The sequence below is a fragment of the Herpailurus yagouaroundi genome, unplaced genomic scaffold (genome assembly GCF_014898765.1).
Source record: "Herpailurus yagouaroundi ecotype Mexico unplaced genomic scaffold, PumYag 213, whole genome shotgun sequence".
Taxonomy (NCBI): Eukaryota; Metazoa; Chordata; class Mammalia; order Carnivora; family Felidae; genus Herpailurus; species Herpailurus yagouaroundi.
This window is the reverse complement of record NW_024412444.1, coordinates 10,354,280-10,374,062: the sequence shown is the minus strand read 5'-3', so window position 1 is coordinate 10,374,062 and position 19,783 is coordinate 10,354,280. Positions and strand designations below refer to the sequence as shown.

The window sequence follows — 19,783 nt, the reverse complement described above, 5'->3', positions numbered from 1 at the left end:
ATCAGGAACAAGAAATCAGCAAATTTCCCTGGCAGAGGAGATAGACTTATACTTTAAACAGATGATGTGTGGCTCTAAAAATAAACTTTTGGTAACATGTGATTTATGATAGTCACCTTGCAAGTGAGTACCTTTATGCAAGACTGCATCCTTACCACAGCCATGGATGCTGTGTATCATCTCCTTTGCACAGATTGGGAATGACTAAATTGCTGGACTTGTTCACTTAGAGCTGGGACTGTCTCAGACTCTCTCCACTGAACTAGGCTGCATAGTCAGTTGCAGATCAATACTCAGCAGTAAATAGAGACTCAGTCTTTTTCAATGTAATTTTTTCTCTCTCTTTTTTTTTAATGTTTATTTTGAGAGATAAAGAGCATGAGCAGGGTAGGTGCAGAGAGAGAGAGAGAGAGAGAGAGAGAGAGAGAGAGAGAGAGAATCCCAAGCAGGCTCTGTGCTGTCAGAGCAGAGCTGAACTTGGGACCCCATCCCATGAACTACGAGATATGACCTGAGCTGAAACCAAGAGTCACATGCTTAACCAACTTACTGAGCCACCCAGGTTCCCCGTAACTTTTTTCTCTTAAATACATGTTTCTAAATCCCTCTGGTTTAAATATTCCCACTTTGGTGGCCATAATGGACAGAGAAATGAGCTGCAGAGCCTTTTTCTGGAAACAGATGTGCTTGAAGGGTCCTAGAGGGGCTTAAGCACCGTAGTGAGTAGTGGCAATAGCACTCGTGTCTCCATTCAGCAGATTGGTCTTCAAGTGCCGTGGGTTACTGCAGACCATTGGGCTTGTGTCATATCTCAGATTTGATTGGTAATATAAATCTGAGCCAGAGCATGTGGCTTGTGACCAGCTCAGCTGGGAGGTGAAGCACTGCTCCCTTCATCGGTGAATGAGCCATCACATATTATTCTGAGTGACCTCTGATCCTGCCCACAAAAGTCAGTCAGACTGCAGGCTGGCAGGGAGCAAAATGCTTCCTTTCCTTCAAAAGGCTGTGGTCATTGATAAGACTCTCGAAAGTAGCAAATGTAGTATCCAAACTTTACCATTGTTTACAGCCCTGCTGAAAACATGAATGCTTAACTTTCTCTCTGGTAGAATTGGCCAGAGTTGTCTATAGACCTTTATGTAATTGGCAGATGGTTATGCATTTGCCAAATGCTGTCTTTTTAAATTTTAATCATAGTATGACCAATTTAAATCTCCAGATAAAATATTGGAAGAGATCAGATTCTACTCATTGATGGGTTTAATTGGTTTATGGATTTTTATAGCATAGCCTTTCCACTTAGACAAAAGCTGGGTCTGTGGTGGCACTGTAGATGAGGCACCGAAATGCAGTGTATTCCAACAGTGGATTTTCTCCACAAGTCTCTCTAGACATTTCCATGCAACATTTCCACCCTGGCATGAGCTTCTGGGAGCCAACTTTGGGCCTACTGTGTGTTTTCACCACAATGCACAAGTGAACCTTTGCCCAGTGATTTTCGTACAGTGTCATTCAGCCAGGAGTAAGTCTTATGGGAGGAAGGTTTCTGAACTTGAAATTGCCTAGGCCCAGCCCCCAAAAATGGGGATGGGAGGAAAGGGTTTTATCTCATATTTGTTCTTGCTTAGGGGATGTAAGGTTGAATCTCTATGACTATTCAATGATGGCCTTTTTAATATAATAGAATTTTATTTTTGCTTCAGTGTAATTTTCCCTTTTAAAATAGGCACTTTCAGTGTGCATTTTATTTCAAATGCAAATATCCACATGTATTGATGTTGGCTTATGCTGGGCAGGATATGGCCAGACATCATTTCAGTGGGAGGTTTTTCTAGATCCAAGTAAACAAACAGAAGAAAGTACACACAGCTTTTTGGCAAGAAAATAATTTCAAAACAACCTTCATAAAACAGACCAAAAAGACTCTCAAAACCACAGAATAAAACTGTGACTGTGATTTTTAGTGTCTGATTACCCTTCTGACGGATAAATGAGTTCCTGCTGAAGAAAGAGAAATATAATACACATATGTGGAGTTGTCTGACTCCAATAGGAAAAATGCCAAAATGAAAAAAAAAAAACAGGATGTAAAATTATACATGCAATATAATATAATTACATGAAATATTTAGAAAAAATGATTGGAGGGAAATATGCCAAACTATTAACAATGGTGATCCCCAGGTGGCAGGATTATGGCTTATGTTTTTTTTCTGGCTCTTTATATTGTTTTGTACTTTCCAAGTTCTTTATAAACAAGCTCGTATAAGCTATATAAGCAAAACATTTTTAAAAAGCTTCATTTCCCCAACTTTTTATAGTGAGCATATTTTGTGGTAATAGTGAAGAAGAATCACTACCTTATTTTTTTTTTAATGTTTATTTATTTTTGAAAGAGAGAGAGGGGGAGGTGCCTGGGTGGCTCAGTCGGTTAAACATCTAACTTCGGCTCAGGTCATGATCTCACAGTTGGTGGGTTCAAGCCCCACGTCAGGTTCTGTGCTGACAGCTCTGAGCCTGGAGCCTGTTTCAGATTCTGTGTCTCCCTCTCTCTTTGCCCCTCCTCCACTTGTGCTCTGTCTGTGTCTCAAAAATAAATAAACATTAAAATATTTTTTTAAAAAAAGAGCACACAAGTGCACAGGGGAGGGGCAGAGATAGAGAGGGAGAGAGAGAATCCCAGGCAGGCTCTGCACTGTCAGCACAGAGTCCAACACGGGGCCACAACTCATGAACTGTGAGATCATGACCTGAGTCGAAATCAAGAGCTGGACGCTTAACTGACTGAACTACTCAGGTGCCCCTCACTAGCTTCTTTTAAAGGCAACATCAAATGAGTAACCATCTAGGGAAACCACACACAACAACATAAAGGAAAGAAGCAGGAATTGAAATGATGGGAACTGAGCCCAGATTGGGAAGGAGTCCAGACTCTGCTCCTTATGGCCCGGAGACCTTGGGTCAGTTATTTCCCCTCTCCGTCCTCACTGTCCCCATCTGAAACAAGGGGTTGAACCAGATGACTTCTCAGGTCTGTGGTAGCATAAATGTTTTGTGATTTGAATTTTACTTCCCACTGTTGACATAGGAGAGAGAGAGACTCTACTGTGTTCCCTGGTGGAGGGGGTTGGGGGGAGTGTTGGGACAAGTTAAGAGTCTGTTGAGAGCTCAGAACTCCCTAGAACACTCACTGGAATATGATTGAAGGCAATTTGCAGACTACTGAGATCTGATATTGAAAGTGAGAAATTGACAGATTCAAAGTTTGAAGGTCACTCCTCCAGACAAAAGCTAGTTTTGTTAAAATTGCCACATAGTTTGTCATATAATTTGGAGGCTTCTACTTATGGGCCAGATTATGGGCTCTAGACTTCCCTTTGGTGATCATTCCCCCTTTGCCTTGTCACTCTGCAGGTGTTATGGATGGAACTTTGGGGACTTCTCCACTGGCTTTCTTTCTTTTTTTTTATTCTAAATTTATTTATTTATTTTGAAAGAGAGCACAAGCAGGGGAGGGACACAGAGAGAGGATCCCAAGCAGACTCCGTGCTGCTAGCACAGAGCCCAACAGAGGGCCCGAACCCACAAACTATGGGATCATGACCTGAGCCGAAATCAAGAGTTGGATGCTCAACTGACTGAGCCACCCAGGCGCCCCTCTACTGGCTTTCTTGTTCTCTTCCCCATATACAAGAAACTCAAGAATGAAATGCATAGGGCACGTTACAGAGGAAAGCTATCGAAAATGGGATGGTGAAGTGTCATGGCTTGAAGCTATCAATGTTGGAGGCGTGTAGGAAATCACTAGATTAGTGACTCAGTTGCTCTCTGTGCTAGTACTCTCTTTCCCTCCCTTTTTAATTTTTATATTTTAGAGAGAGAGAGCATATGCAGGCAGAGGGGCTGGGGGAGTGGTGGAAAGAGGGAGAATCCTAAGGAGACTCTATGCCCAGCACGGAGCCCGATGCGGGGCTCAATCCCACGACGCTGGAATTATGACCTGAGCTGAAATCAAGAGTCAGATGCTCAACCAACTGAGCTACCTAGGCACCTCTCTTTCCCTTCCTTCTAATGAGTCATTGGACTTCTAAATTTTATATTCTGTAATTGTCAAGCATTTTAGAAATCCTGGGAGAAAGCTGAAAGACAAATAAGTGTCTCTTGAATGCTAATCTTTTTTGAAAGGCAAGATTTTAAAATAACACACATATTGCATACTTCTAATGCTTGTAGAAATAGTTATTGTGAGATGTTAAGGAAGAGTAGGAAAAAACCTCTAGTCTATCCAGCAGACTGGCATAGCAGGGATACTGTAATTCCAACTGTTGGCAAATAACACTTTGTTTCATCTGATGATTTGGAAGAGCTGATGGGATGTCTGGGGCAGATCAATACATTTTCTTTCCTAAAATGAAATTAAGCTTGAACAAATAGATTGGTGGAAGCTTGAAGGCCAAAAAGTTCAAGACAAATACTTTATCAAACTCATTTTCATATCCCCACCATGAATGAAAAATAGCCCTGTTGGTGTTTGAATCTGATGATGTCAGATGTGACTCTTCCTGTCATGAGTCATGTGGGATTCAGCTGGATAGATGTTGGGCAGGTAGTGCAAGGGAAGGGGCAGATACTGGTTTATGGTAATTTTTAAGAATCCTTGCTGTATATATGGTCAGAAGCAAGAGTTTTTCTTTTTTTTTTAATTGAAAAAAATAGTAAATGAGAAATGTAAACATTTCATAGTATAGAAAGCATTGGTTGTCCAACCCAATCTGAGTTAGCTGTTCTCAAGGTGGTAGTGGCAGTCCTTTTAGACATTTTTTTGATGCATGCATAATCCATATCCCTGGACTTACACATGCACACACACACACGCACGCACACATACACATGCTGTTGAGATTATATTCTGCAACTTAATAAAAGTTTTTAAAAGAAAAAGTTATGTTTTTAGTTGTACCTTTGATTATATTACTCAATGCTCTAGAACAAAAATAATAATAACAGTAATAATAAGGTGATTCACTTGGATGTGTACTAGCTGAGTGATGTGCTTTCTTCTTAAGTATGCTTTAATAAAGAAACTGCTATTAGGTAAAGCTGAATTGTATGAATGAGGAAAATGACCTGAAATTTATGTGTCTTAGCTGGCAGCTAATTATGCCATGATAGAAAATTCATTCTAAGTATGCTCTGACACATTTTCATAATTATGTTGGAGAAATAGGCAATTTATGATTGTCAGTCAACCTTTTCATCTTGTCCAATATCAAGTTCAAGGTCTTCAGTGTTGTTTGAAAAATACACAGGCTAAGTTAGGTTTGCCCACATGGGTGGTTTACATTGCATCCTTGTCTGAATTCAAGATGCTCTTCTCTTTAGACTTTCCCCTCAATCAATATGCATGTCACTTGGGCTGCTCTAATCTAAGCACAAGTGTAGAATACCACTGCTCTTTGAAAGTAATTTTGCTCATTAAATTAAGATACCAATGTGATGCTTTGTTAAGTTTCAAAAATAGACTTAATGGGGCACCTGGGTTGCTCAGTTGGTTAAGTGCCCAACTTCAGCTCAGGTCATGATCTCACGGCTCATGAGTTCAAACTTCACATCAGGCTCTGTGCTGACAGCTCAGAGCCTGATGCCTGCTTCAGATTCTGTCTCCTTGCGCCACCCCCACCCCCACCCCTGACCCCAACCCCACGTGTGCTCTGTCTCTCTCTCTCTCAAAAATAAATAAACGTTAAAAAATAAAATAAAAAATAGACTTGTAAAGTTTTAAGGGATCTGGAAAATGATAGATTGAGCACCTATATTTACTTTTCCTTCCTTCTGAAGCCACTCTAAAACAGCAGTAAGTTGATCTTACACACACACACACACACATACACACCCACACACAGTCAAGGACAAATAGAATAGGAAAGGATAAAGCTACAACAAAACATTTGAAGCTGAAAATCCAGTGGATGAGAGCTAATTAAGTAGATATGGGAAGGCAGAATTCTGAGCTGGGAGGCAGATGGATAACCTCATTGTGTCTCAGTTTACACCGCAGAACCTCCAAAAGGTTTAGCACAAGGTGCTGCCTCCAGTGGGGGGCAAGGTCAAGCTGAAATCAGAAGTTGAGAGTATGTTTAAGAAACAGATCTCCAGATCTTCCCCCATCTAGCAACTTACACCTGCTGCCCTTCTCCCTCCAGCAGAAGATTGGAAGTTTATTATCTGGAAAGGGTAGAACATTGGACTGGGGGATGCAGGCACAGTTAAAATAATTACACAGTACATGTCAGCACTGCCTCTCACCCCCAACTTTGCCCCCTTCCAAAAACCTTCTTCCTTTTAGCTCACAGAACATTACTGGTCAGACCTAGACCCTCCAGGCAGGGGATTGGAAGATTTAGGAGGAGGGGGATCTGCCCAACCTAAGAAGAAAGAATTAAAGGTATGGAGATCACAGGTTCTCCCAATGAAACAGCTGAATGAGGTCACGTGCTAAAATAAAGCCCGCAGCAGTTAAGTCCCAGCCACTCACTGAGCCCTTCTAGTCAGCTTTTGTTGCTGTGCTCTTCAGTATGAGCAGGCATCCCAGGATTGCCAGGTTCCTAAGGAACACTTTTAACTTGAAAGATAACAATGAAAACAAACAGGAAAAAAAGAAAAAAAAACTTTTGGAAGCAGAATATATACAGCAAGAGGAACATTACAGCTACTTCAGAAAAAAAATTATTTTTTATAATCTCAGATAAGAAATTGCATTATATTCAGGATACTGTTAAAAAAAAAGAGTACTTAAAAAAAGATAATAGTAGAAATGAAAACTCTTTAGAAGAGCCGCAAGATACAGGAAATATCCCCAAAAATTTGTTCAGTAGGGAAAAAAAAAGGTTGTTTAACAAAAGTGGAAAATAGGAGTGAAGAGATAAGAATAGAGGACCAGTCCAGAATGTCTAACACTGGAATAAGAGTTCCAGAAAAAGAAAGCAAAGGGCATGGAGGGGAAGAAATAATGACCTAATACAAGAAAATACCAAAGATATTCATAAGGATATTCGTTTCCAGATAGAAAGGGCTACATACTCAGCACAGAGGCTAGAAATAGACCTGCAGAGAGGCACGTGCATGTCACAAACTGAAGGCAAAGAGAAAAGCCTAAAAGCTTCCAGGGAAACAAAACAAAACAAAACAAAAATGGCAGCAAGAATCTACTGTTAACAGCAGCACTGGAAGCTAGAAGACAATGAAGTAGTTCTTATAAATCCTGAAGAACAAATATTTCCAACTTAGAATTCCACATCAAGATTCTCTGTCATTCAAGTGTGAGGGTAGTATAAAGACATTTATACATGCAACTTTTCCAAAATAATTGACCTCTGCAGCACCATTTTTAGAAAGCTGACAGAGAGTATCTCCACCAAAAATCAGGGATTCTCTACAAAAAAAGAAGGTATGGATATAGTAATGGGGTTCATGGGAGAAAGGCAAAAACATCCCTAGCATGATGTCCCAGGATGCCAGTTCTGCAGCAGAAGTGGGGACCACCAGTCCTGCCTGGAGCAGGGACTCTTCAAGAAGATGAATTGATGCATTTTTGTATCTGAGTATGTTGAGAAGATGCTTAGATGGAGAGCTTGGAGTTGAATAGAAAACTAAAACAAACAAACAAACAGAAATGACCAGTTGATAAAAAGGAATAGTAAGCATGGCTCTCTGGCTCAGAGGTGAATATCACTTAACCTAAAGTAAGCAGAGATATTGCACTAAGTAAAAATTATAACTATATTGGAGGGATTAGGAATAGGTTGTGCAGGGGATGAGATTAGGATTGTGAAAGAGAACTTAATCCATAATGGGAAATTAATAGATAATGCCTAAAAATGAAAATTCCTAGTGAATGTTCCCCTGTACCAAAAAGATTGGCTCAGAGAATTGGATGCGGCTGTCTCGGGGAATGGGGAATGGCTAGGTCACCTGTTGGCAGAGGTATTTGTCAGGGGAGAGTGTCATGGGACTGCTAACAATAAAAAAAACTATTTGACTCTTGAAATTACATTCATGTATATGTTTGGTAAAAAGAAAACACTTTTTTTTAAGTTTTAAAGTTTCTGTGGTTAATATAGCATTTTATCAATTCTCAGTTGCAGTTTTTCACATTTTATCATCCCTCTGAAATTTGGATACATCTTAATGAAATATGGCAGCTCAGGATTCTGATATTGCATCTTCTTTGGGGATGGCATGAGTATAATACTTTTTCTCTTTTAATTAAAGATTGCAGGCCTAAGTCTACCTCTTCCTCCCAAAAAATTGATTGGTAACATGGATCGTGAATTCATAGCTGAGAGGCAGAAAGGTCTTCAGAACTATCTCAACGTTATCACCACAAATCATGTCTTGTCTAATTGTGAGCTGGTTAAGAAGTTTTTAGATCCAAACAACTATTCCGCAAACTACACTGGTAAGCAAAGGGGTCTCCGAGCTACGGTTGCATGACTAAAGAGGCACTGTTCTTTGCTGGAGAAGACATGTGGGAGAAACTCTCCTTCCAAACGGGGACACGTGTACATTTGTTATAGGGCATTATTCCTTTACTAATACTTGCCTGATTGTAATTTACTGTAAGAGTATAAGAAGAAAATAATTACTTCTAAAATGTGTGTAATGTGTGCACAGAAGAATATGAAAGAGAAGTTATTGTGTGTGTGTACTTGGAGTCTTTTATTATCTTCCCTGGCAGAACAGAAAGTAAATAATCCACAATAACCTAATTTGATTTTTAATTTGGCTCTCCTTTCGTACTTACAGTATATAGCATGTCTACTTTCCTGGGAATTACTTTATTTTTTTTTAAGTTTATTTATTTGAGAGAGAGTGTGCTCAAGTAAGGGAGGGGCAGAAAGAGGGAGGCAGAGGATCCCAAGCAGGTTCTGCACCATCAGCACAGAGCCCGATGGGCGGCTCGAACCCATGAACCGTGAGATCGTGACCTGAGCTGAAGTCGGATGCTTAACTGACTGAGCCAGTCAGTCAGGCGCCCTATCTGGGAATTACTTTAAACTGAGTGGTTCAGAAGGGTCCTCTCTGTGTCTTCCCAGTTGTTCCCAGAGACTTGCTCAGTGCAAAGCCTAAGGAGCTCTTCCAAATTTTCCCCAAATCAACCAGGGGACTGAGGTGGAGAGGGTGCCAGTTATACACAAAGCTAACGTCAATAACCTAAGCCTGTTGTCAGCAGAAGGAGTGATTAAATATTCAATATGCCTTGGGGTGGCCTTGAAGAGACCCATGGAAACTGTTGTAGAACCGAGCCAGAAACTAGAATTTGAGCTGTTAAAGCTGACCCATGCTTAGAGTCTCAATGGAACTCTGGGTATTTTTAATAAGCTGATTTCCTTGCTAAGAGAATAGATTGTTCACACATTACATTTCATGTCCTCAAGACACTGCTTTTGAAGTCATTAGAAGGAGGCACTTTTATTCCTGTTTCAGAGAGAGGGAAATAGAGGGCTGCCTGTCAGGTACCAAACTTTTCTACATAATAAACTCAATCCAGGGAGCTTTAAAAAAAATCCCGATGCTTAGGCTGCCCTCATGCCAATTAAATCAAAATCTCTACAGATGGGGGTGGGGGCTCCTGGCTTGGAAAGCTCCCTAAGAAATTCCAATATGCAGCTGAGTTTGAAAACCACAGCCTTTGGGCCTTGCTACTCACAGTGTGGTCCTCTGACCCACAGCACTGGCATCACTGGGAGCTTGTCAGAAATGCTGAATTCAGGCCCCATGCCAAACCTACAGATCAGGATCTGATTTTAACAAGGGCCCCAGGTTATTTGCATGCACATTAAAGTCTGAGAAGCCTCTGATGTACCTTCTTTCTTCTCATGGAAGTACCTGCAGAGGTAAAAATGCCTTTCTAGAATGCAGCCAATAAAGGAAAGTTTAGTTCAAACTCACGTTTACTCTAAGTTACAAAATTGAGCATTAAGTTATTACAAGGCTTTTATTCTTCCCCCAGTTGTTTTTTGGTTCATACAGGAGAAAAGACATCACAGGATGGGGCTCCCAGGACAGCTTAGATTCTTTCAGTGTGGCATCTCTCATGGCTTTCAGTTACCATGCTTCACCTCAATCATTCCCAAAATTGTCAGATGGCAAACCATCTGGATTGACTGCTATCAAATCAGCCTTCACCTAGCCCCATTCATTGGTTTGTCTACTTAGTTCCTGAGTGTCTGCTAATGTGCTCCTGAGGGCAAGCATCAAGGTGCAGTGCCTACATGATGATGCCGTTCATCCCATAGGCTCTCACTGTCTGCTCTGCCTGTGCTGTGTGCTGGGTGCAGGTCCGGGTGTCGGGATGCAGGTGCAAGGAAGATGCGCTCCCTACAAGCAGGGAGCTTGTACCAGGAGTACATTGAATTACCTGGGGTCAGAGCTAGAAAAGATTTGGAGCAGGCATGTCAAGACCAACCCTTTCATTTCATAGATGAGAGATCACCTGAGAGGAAAGGCCTTACCTAGGGCTGCACATTCGTATGACTGTACAAGCATACAATGTCTGTTTTCCAGTTAAGATGCTGCTTTGCCCCTGGAAGATGATCTGATCCCTGTATTTCCTACTACTGTACCCCTCACATGCTACTGTTTTTCTTGATCTTTCTCCTTTCCCCCTGTATGGCAGAACAGTCAGGAGTCCAAAGCATATGTGGGCAGAGGTATAATAAGGTTGCCAGAGACTCCCACCGGAACCCAAGTGCTCAAGAAGGCGGCACAGTCCTGGAATGAAACAGTAGGGGATGGAGGCTGTTTGCAGAGCATATGCTGATTTATTGCCCCTTTTGAATGAAACTGTCAGAACTTGTCTTGTCTCTAGGCTGACCCACTAGCAGCCTCGAAAGGGAAGCCCAGGCAGCCTCCTCTGTACCAGCTTGGCAGCCAGTCCCTGGAAAGCCAGGTGGACTGGTCCAGGCTTCCTGAAACTCAAAGCATGGCCTGTGGTTCCTGAGGACACTCTGCATACCTCCACCATGTGGCACCTCTCAAAGCAGGGCCACTTCCCCCTTTCATTTGGGTAGTGTCTCCACCTCTTATCCTTTTCCAAATGGTCTGTGGTCACCACCCCTTTCCACTTCAGCAGGATGTGCATGCTGCATTCATGTGGCCAAAGTCACCAACGCCACTCTTGCTGTCTCTTGCTCTGAGGTTGAAGATGCCTTGTTGGAGCGGGGACTCTGATGCCACAACAGTGTCCAGGTGGTAGGTAACTAGGAGCTTCAGGGCACCAGCGGCTGCTCCTCTCTCGCTGGGTCTCCAGCCTGGGATTGCTGATCTTTTCCTTCTTTTCCTGGTGTTCTCCAGATGACCAAGGAAATACAGGTCCTTAGTGCTCTTGTGGGGGAGTTATGAGATGTCCATTTGTATTTTGTTTCAGTTTTTTTTAAAGTTTATTTAATTTTTGACAGATAAAGTGTGATTAGGGGAGGGGCAGAGAGTGAGGGAAAGAAAATCCCAAGCAGGTTCCACACTGTCAGTGCAGCGCCTTATGCAGGGCTCGAACCCATGAACTGTGAGATCACGACCCGAGCAAAATTGGACACTTAACCATCTGAGCCACCAAGGTGCCCCTGTTGACTTTTTATTTAAATTCCAAAGGTGTCCATTTGTGTTACTACCAAGTCTAATTGAGGGCCAGCCAATGTATAGGGAAAACAGGTGTTTCCCAGTCACCAGGGGCTTGTATTGGAAAACGCACACACACATGCCCCACGCCACACAAACCTCACCTTATTCATCTAACAAGATGCTTCTTTTCTTTCTTTCCTTCTTTCTTTCTTTCTTTCTTTCTTTCTTTCTTTCTTTCTTTCTTTCTTTCTTTCCTTTCTTTTTTCTTTCTTTCTTTCTTTTCTCTTTTTTCTTTCTTGCTTTTCTCTTTCTTTTTTGTTTTTCTTTCTTTCTTGCTTTCTTCCTCTCTTTCTTCCTCTCTTTCTTTCTTTCTTTCTTTCTCTCTCTCTCTCTCTCTCTCTCTCTCTCTCTTATGCTTCTGTCATTTAAAAACCTGTCTGAGTGGCTCAGTGAGTTAAGCATCTAAGTTCAGCTCAGGTCATGATTGCGAGTTTGAGCCCCGTGTAGGGTGCCTGGAACCTGCTTTGAATTCTGTGTCTCTCTCTCTCTGCCCCTTCCTTGCTCGTGCTTTGTTTCCGTGTCTCTCTCTCAAAAATAAATAAACATTAAAAAACATTTTTTTAAGCCTCAGTGCAGTGTAGCCATCTTCCTGCTTCAGACCTCAAACCTCCTCAGAATAGGGGATTTTTAATGTCCATTTTAATGTCCATGCAAAAGTCACTTGTACCAGAGATGAGGAGCTTGGATCCCGATGACAGCTTTGTAGCATTTCCCCTCTGTGAACCTCAGGTCCTGATCTATAAAACAAGAAGAGGGGAAAGGGGAGTGGACAGGAAGTGGACAGGCCCTCTTCTACCCAGGAACCCTGTGAGTAGGTCAGGCAGTAGTGGGCCCAAGTGGGGGTGTGGATTGTGTTCAGAACGAGAGCAGGATGCTTTGGGAGGTTGTAGGCCGCAGTCCGCTGTGCAGACCTCCACACATCTACTCCTGCTGTAGTAGATGGGGGATCTGGAGCCCAGCTGCTGGGCTGGAGGAGGCTGTTCCCTATAATCATCATGGAGCTGGGATCTAGGAGCTCAGAGATTGCACATACTGGGGGCAACTGGTATATTCTGAGCTGAGAAGTCAGAGCTCTGTGGGAAGCACAGGATGGGCCTGAAGGCATTGCTGTGCATTTCCTGCCTGGGGCTGGTTTATCAGCATTTCCTGAGCATGCAGTTTTTCCCCAGGTGTCAGTCAGTGGTCAAGAAATAAGAGAGCAGATGCCTTTTGTTTCGTGGATTTAGCGTTCTAATGGGAGAGAGCATCCACATCCATTGAACACATGTTGAACTCTTAGTTCTTGCTTTATGGAATATTTATTGAGTGCCTACTCTATGTCAGGTGCTACAAATACAGCATTGAGCAAAATATAGTCCCCTACCCGCACCCCAAGGCACTTCTGCAGGGAGATTGACAGGTGAAGGCTGTGGCAGATGTAGACATGGAGCAGCACCTTGAGGGTAGGGGTAGAGGGGCAGATGATCCAGATCTGAAGGTGGAGGAAGGCTTCCAGAGAAGTTGATACCTACGTGGAGATCTAAGGATAAGTAGAAGTTTGCCAGGCCAGAGGCAAGGGCCAGTGCTCCAGGAGAGAAAAAAATATTTCCATGTAGCTGTGGGCTTTTGCCCACACTAAGACATAGCCTTCCAGCTGGAGTTCACAGTCTAATGGAAGAGAGTAGCCATACCTCAGGACAGTCCACGGTGAATCCCATAGGAGAAGGACACTTGTAGCTCTGCGAATGTACAGAGGTTGGGCCCAGGGAGGGCCCAGGGAGACCTGGCTAGGGGAGCAGCAGATTTGGGTTGACCCTTGAAGGACAGGAATGGAAAATGCAGAGGGGTGGGGTCAGGCCAGTCTTCTGGGGGTCAAGGCAGGTAAATCTAGGTACCACATGTTGTGGAGGGGTAAAGACAGAAAGGTAAGTTAAAGCCAGAGCTGAGTTAACACTAGATTTAGAAGCTTGGCCTTGATTTTGTTAGGAAATGGTGTGCTAGTAAATGTTTCTAAGCAGAGGAGTCGACGCTTACGATTGAAGTGTGTTGCCTGAATCTGGGGAGGGCGGGGATTCATACTGAAAGTGTAGGTATGTGATTTACTTCACAATAAGTCATAGTTCAAGGGAAAGAAAATGTCCTTTCTGCAATTTCCTGATTCTCTAAGGTAAAAAAAAAAAAATCAGTTTTCCAGTCCTCAATTTATCAGTAACAAATTCAGCACGTTCTGTTTGTTGACAGCTATTTCCCCCATTCCTAGAACAACACGTGGTACGTGGTAGCATACGATAAATGTTGAATAAGCATTTTGCGGGAAACTATGAGTCACTGTTGGTTGTGAATGAACTGTCCTTTACAGCTCTTAGAATCACATTGTACTGCATTTAGAAAATTATTTTTCATGATCCTTCTCAAAGTGGATGATTTTCACTGAAAACAATGTGTTTTTAAGTTATGTTGAAGTTGTTTTACGATTGTTTACATTCAAGTTGTTTTGGAAATGCTAAAACATTTTTATCAACATTAATTATAGAGGAGGTAAAGAGGTCCCAGTGTTGATTATGAAAATTTTATATGCTTCTGCCATACTCGGTCCCTCCAGATGGTTTGTCGCTTTGGGGTAGTTAGAACAAATGTAGGTGGAGTCAGTTTTGTATTTGATCATGTCTTGTTTTCTTCTGTGTGGATAGCATCAACACTTTATGTATCGAGTCACTAAACGAGTCGATTGTTTTCTTCCCCGAATCTCTTAACTCATAATGTGCCGTAAAATATATGACATTGTTTGCCAAATGCTTGGCATGGTAATTCCAGACTAGGTCATTCTGACATATGGAGAGCATTTTTGCCGAATCTCTCATTCCTCACCAGTGTGCCTGGAATGTCATTCATGCTAGGTGGAGGTGAAATTCCACAGTGAACTTGCAGTGTTGCTGTTTGCTTTCAGGGATCTAGAGTGGCTTCATTTTCTCATTGCATTGAGGGAAAATAGCAAATTACAGATGTTGCTTTTTGCAGGAAATGTAAAAAGGCACAGTTGTTCTGATAATTTCTTAATACAGTGAACGTTAAAGAACTTCCTCTTCTCATTGTCTTCTTAAAAGGGGGAAACGTTCTTACGATACATGAACACAAAAGAAGGATGGATTATTTTTCCAGTAAACAGGGGTATGGTAACTTCCCACAATAGAACTGTGTTGTTGCTGTACATAGATGTTTTTCTAAAACACTGGCTTTTATTTCCAATATATATTTAAGGCTAATCGCTTCTTTGTTGGTGAAAGCTGTAATTCCATGAGGAATGAAGACAGGATAAATATCACTTGGAGCAACATAAAGACTGTTCTGAGCTGACCTCAGATCACATTTTGAATTTTGTGCTTGGGTTGTGGCCTGGTGCATATAATGAAGTCCTGGCTTATGCCAACTAGTTTAGGTATTTTAGATCTTTCAGTTTAAAAAATATCTATGCATTCTTTTATATCATTAATAATTACTCTTTTTAATAAACTTTTTACTTTGGAATAATTTTAGACTTATAGAGTACAGAGAGTTTCCATATACCACCCCTCACCGAATTTCCCCATCTTACATGACCATGGCACAGTTATCAAAACTAAGAAATCAACATTGGTGCATTACTATTAACTACAGATTCTATGCAGATTTCACTAGTTTTTCCACTAATGTCCTTTTTCTGTTCCAGGATCCAATCTAGAATCCTACATTGCAGTTATATCTGCAGATTTTTTTTTAATTAAGTTTTTTAAGAAGGTCATAGACCATAAGGATTTCATTTGCTAGAATAAGATCTTAAGCATATGGTACTTTCATGATAGGTTTGTCTGATGAGTTTCTAAAATGTCTTTGCAGAGATTGCCTTACAGCAAGTTTCCATGTTCTTCCGATCAGAACCAAAGTGGGAGGTGGTAGAACCGTTGAAAGACATAGGTGAGAAACTGGCATATGTCTAGTCTGTTAATACAGGTAACAGAACTGGACTCTTTGTCACACTTTCCTATCTGTATCCTGAGAAAGCTCTTAAATGCAGGTGATTTCTTTTTCTTTTTGCTTTCTGACTGCCTGGAGGTGCAGCCCATAATTTTTATACTTCATGAATCTTGGGTAAAGCACTACCTGAGGGTTTGGAGGGTAGTACTGTGTACTTTTAGGGCCCTCATTCATTTGCTGTCACTCTTTCTCACTAAACTTTAACTGAAGTTTTTCTATTCCCGTGAATAGAATAGTTTCTTTGCTGTTGTTTTTGGTGTTTTTTTGGTGGGGTTTCTGGACTTTTTGTTTTGTTTTGCTTTTCTTAAGTACAGTCTTTCCCATGTCAACATTACCAAATGGTCATTTTGCTGGTGCCTGTGTTACTGTGGATAGTATTACCAAACTTAAGTTTTATTATTCTTTAGTTGATGATATTTCTGTTGGTGTAAAAATGATATGCTATAAATACATCTCTGCTTTTATGGCAGGTTGGAGAATAAGGAAGAAATATTTCTTGATGAAGATTAAAAATCAGCCAAAGGAACGGCTAGTGTTAAGCTGGGTAAGCTGGTTTTTTGCTTCAGTCTCATTTCAGGGACTTTAGCTGGGTTTATGAAAGCAGATATTGGAAAAGAGAATTAAGAAACTGTACTGTGCTCCTGAATGATGTATAAGGCCTCTTCAGTCCCACAACAAAAGAGAGTCATTTTGAGTCACTTTGCTTATTCATTTGGTTATATGGATGTGATATTATCTGATCAACTAGTAAACGTCTGGAAAGAAACAGGAACAGCTTAAAATATTTCTGGAGCCTCTTTAGGATTGGCAATTTTGCAGTTTGTTTTAAGGAAGACATACTTGAACATTACTTTATGTTATATCTCTCACTTTGGGAGTTCTAGTGATTTGGTTAATGGAATTTGATAAGAGTGTAGTTAAATCCTGGTACATATATGTTTATATTCTACCTCTCCAGAAAAGCCTTGAGGCAACAAGACTTAGTGTGGTTTTCATCTTTGGTTTACAGTCATATATTTGGGCAAATGAAAAAAGGGAAAGAGTAACAAGGAATTTTTCTTTTGATTACTAAGGCAACACCCTAATATTTCCCCCCATGTTTTCAGGCTGACCTTGGTCCTGACAAGTATCTGTCAGATAAAGATTTTCAGTGTCTAATCAAACTTCTGCCTTCCTGTTTGGTGAGTACAAGCCCTTCTATTATTCTATGTACTGATGACAGATTCACAGTGTTTTCTTGTAGGTGACCATGGACAGACGAGCTGGAAATACTCTGTAGGCTCAACGGAATGGAGAGGTAGAGTGGATTTTAGTTCAGACTGAAATTGTTCAGGGCTACTCCCATAGTTCAGAGGCCATTTAAATGGCATTCGTGACATCTACACAAACCATGAAACATGATAATTAAATGGTTATGTGTGTTTTAAACAAATGTCAGAGTAGGAAAGCACCCACTTTATTCTTGATGAGGATGTTTATATCCATGGAATTGAAAGATCTGTTTCTAGCCTGAGAAAACAGAACTAATATAGATTTAGATAGGCTGGGTACGGGGAAGTACAAGAGCTCTTTTGCTGTCTGAGTCACTATTCTCACAGGCCAAATAGTTGGCCTTTAGGAGTGCCTGGTATTGTTTATGCTGATGTACATTTTGATCCAAGGCCTTTAGTGGAAAAAAACACATCAATATGTTTCAGAATATATGCAGAATGTCTTCAGGAAAAGACTAATCTGGCCAGAAAATTGAGTTAGTATTGATGTTCTTTATCTGTGGTCTGCATGAGGATGTAGGACCCTAGGCTGAGTCATTCATGAGCACAATTATGCTGACCTGTCTAGTTGGGTTGGCAAGTTCGTTTTTGAAGATAGAAGGTCTTGTCAGGCTAGCAAAACCAAGCTTTTAATGAAGTGTGATATGTAGCCAAGAAAAATGCTGTGGTCTTTGAGTGCAATTAGTTGTGTGACACAGGCTCTCAGCACTCAATTCCATTTTTTTTTTTTTAATTTTGGTTTTCAGCATGCATACATTTATTTATTTATTTATTTATTTATTTATTTATTTATTTAGAGAATGAGTACACGAACAGGGGAGGGGCAGAGGGAGAGATGGAGTCACAGAATCCGAAGCAGGCTCTAGGTTCTGAGCTGTCAGCACAGAGCCTCAGGCAGGGCTTGAACCCATGAACTGTGAGATCACGACGACTTGAGCCGAAGTTGGACACTTAACCAACTGAGCCACCCAGACGCCCCTCCAAATTTCTTTTAATGGTTGTGGTTTTTTAAAAGGAGGTAGTACAGATAAGTGGTGCATATTAAAATTGTGGAAAGTCAGAAAACATGGAAAAGCAAAAATAAAATAAAACTCACTTGTAATCCCAACCAACCAGAAGCATGAACCAAAATGTGTAGTTGTTGCTTTTCTAGAGCTTTATATGGTTATTTTTGAAAAATTATATACATATTATTTTAAAACCTGATTTTTTGGTTAATGGTATACCATGCACATCTTTTATTTTGAATACATATAGTATAACATCATTATTCTGGCTCCATAGAATTCTCGTTGGCTTTACTTCAGTTTATTCAGCTAATCTTATACTAGACATTTGGACCACTTCCAGATTTTTGTTCTTATTTTAAAAAAAAAGCCACAGTGAACAATTCAGGCTAAACATTTGTACCCATCCTTAATTATTTTCATAAGATGATAAGAATTAATAAAGGAGATATTTTGAGACTGTATAAATATCCTGTTGTTACCAAATCCACTAGTTTTAGCCTCATTGAGATTTTCCAACTTCATCATTCTTCTTAGGTTTATGAGTTGGCACTCTAAGGAAGAGCTTCCTATTCTCCCCTCTGTTTATATCGTATGGACTCAAAGATTTTTATTTTATTCATTGGGTTCCTTTTTGGGGTGATGAAAATGTTCTAAAATTAGGTTGTGTGGTAGTTTGTACAGCTCTGAATCTACTGAAAACCATTGACTTGTGCACTGTAAATAGATGAATTTTAATGGTATGTGCGGTTATATTTCAATAAAGCTGTTAGAGTGTCAACATCAATCATTTTGATGTGATGATCAGGAGAAACTTCATGATCAGTTACTGTATTTTTTGGACGCACCCTTCCATCCCCACCCCACTCAACCCCTGCCTCCCGATTCCTTGCACAGCTCAGCTCCTAAGGGTTTAAATTTTAATGTTATTCCTTTGAGCTAATGGATATTGTAATATCTGTCTGAAGCCACTTTGTTCATGTAACCAAAATTCCAGGTCATACGAGGACTTTCCTTTCAGTCATTAAATAATTTCTCTCACTCTTCACCCCACTTGGTTGACTCAGTGTCCCCATCTCAGGAATACCCTGTGAATCGTCCTATTGCACACTCCAGTAGAAGGATCGGAAGATTCTTGCAAGCTGCTTTTGATAAGGGCTTAAGATGCCAAAGGATGCTGCTTTTGCTTGTTTTCTGGCTTTTACATTCCCTGGCGTAGTACCGAACAGCAGTGTGAAATGTTAGGCAAAGCTGTGAATAAAGACACATTTACCCTGGTCCTCACTTGGCTGTTCTAGGATTTGGCTATAGTCTTTACCAGTTTACAGCAGCAGAATATTAAAACCACTGTCCCCCAAACTCAGACTTTCTCTTTCTTCCACCCTTTTGCCTGGGTTCTGAGAATGTGCATACCGAGGCACATACCTTCACATGTAGAGCTCACCGTGCTGGTTAGCCACCTCCCTTTGTTTATGTTCCTTCTCTCATCTAAAGAACCAGGTGCACCCAGGTGGCTCAGTCGCTTAAGCGTCTGACTCTTGATTTCGGCTTGGGGTGAGATCGAGCCCTGCATGGGACTCCGTGCTGACAGCGGGGAGCCTGCTTGGGATTTTCACTCTCCCCCTCTCTCTGCCCCTCTCCCCTCACGCTCTGTCTCTCTCCAAATAAATAAACATTAAAAAAAAATAAAGAACGAGGTGCTAGCTGGTCATCTTGTAAGAAAATGCCATGTATTCAGGGACATCCCCACATTTATGTGCAACTACACAGCTGAAATGGTACTTGTCTCTATGTAACCAGATTCTTACGTCAAAGGACCTAGACACTGATGTG

At 41.1% G+C, this 19,783-nt stretch overlaps 1 protein-coding gene across 17 annotated transcripts in view; it reads left to right on the top strand.

Moving 5' to 3' along the window:
• PXK (PX domain containing serine/threonine kinase like) overlaps window positions 1-19,783 on the top strand; it is a 74,937-nt gene that overhangs the window by 27,692 nt on the left and 27,462 nt on the right. For 16 of the 17 annotated variants that reach the window (XM_040454643.1, XM_040454642.1, XM_040454628.1 and 13 more), the window contains exons 4-7: window positions 8,275-8,461; window positions 15,535-15,612; window positions 16,143-16,216; window positions 16,779-16,853. In XM_040454643.1, coding sequence (XP_040310577.1) covers window positions 8,275-8,461; window positions 15,535-15,612; window positions 16,143-16,216; window positions 16,779-16,853 — 414 coding nt within the window. The remainder of the gene's footprint in view (window positions 1-8,274; window positions 8,462-15,534; window positions 15,613-16,142; window positions 16,217-16,778; window positions 16,854-19,783) is intronic. The other variant, XM_040454641.1, reaches the window with a different exon arrangement.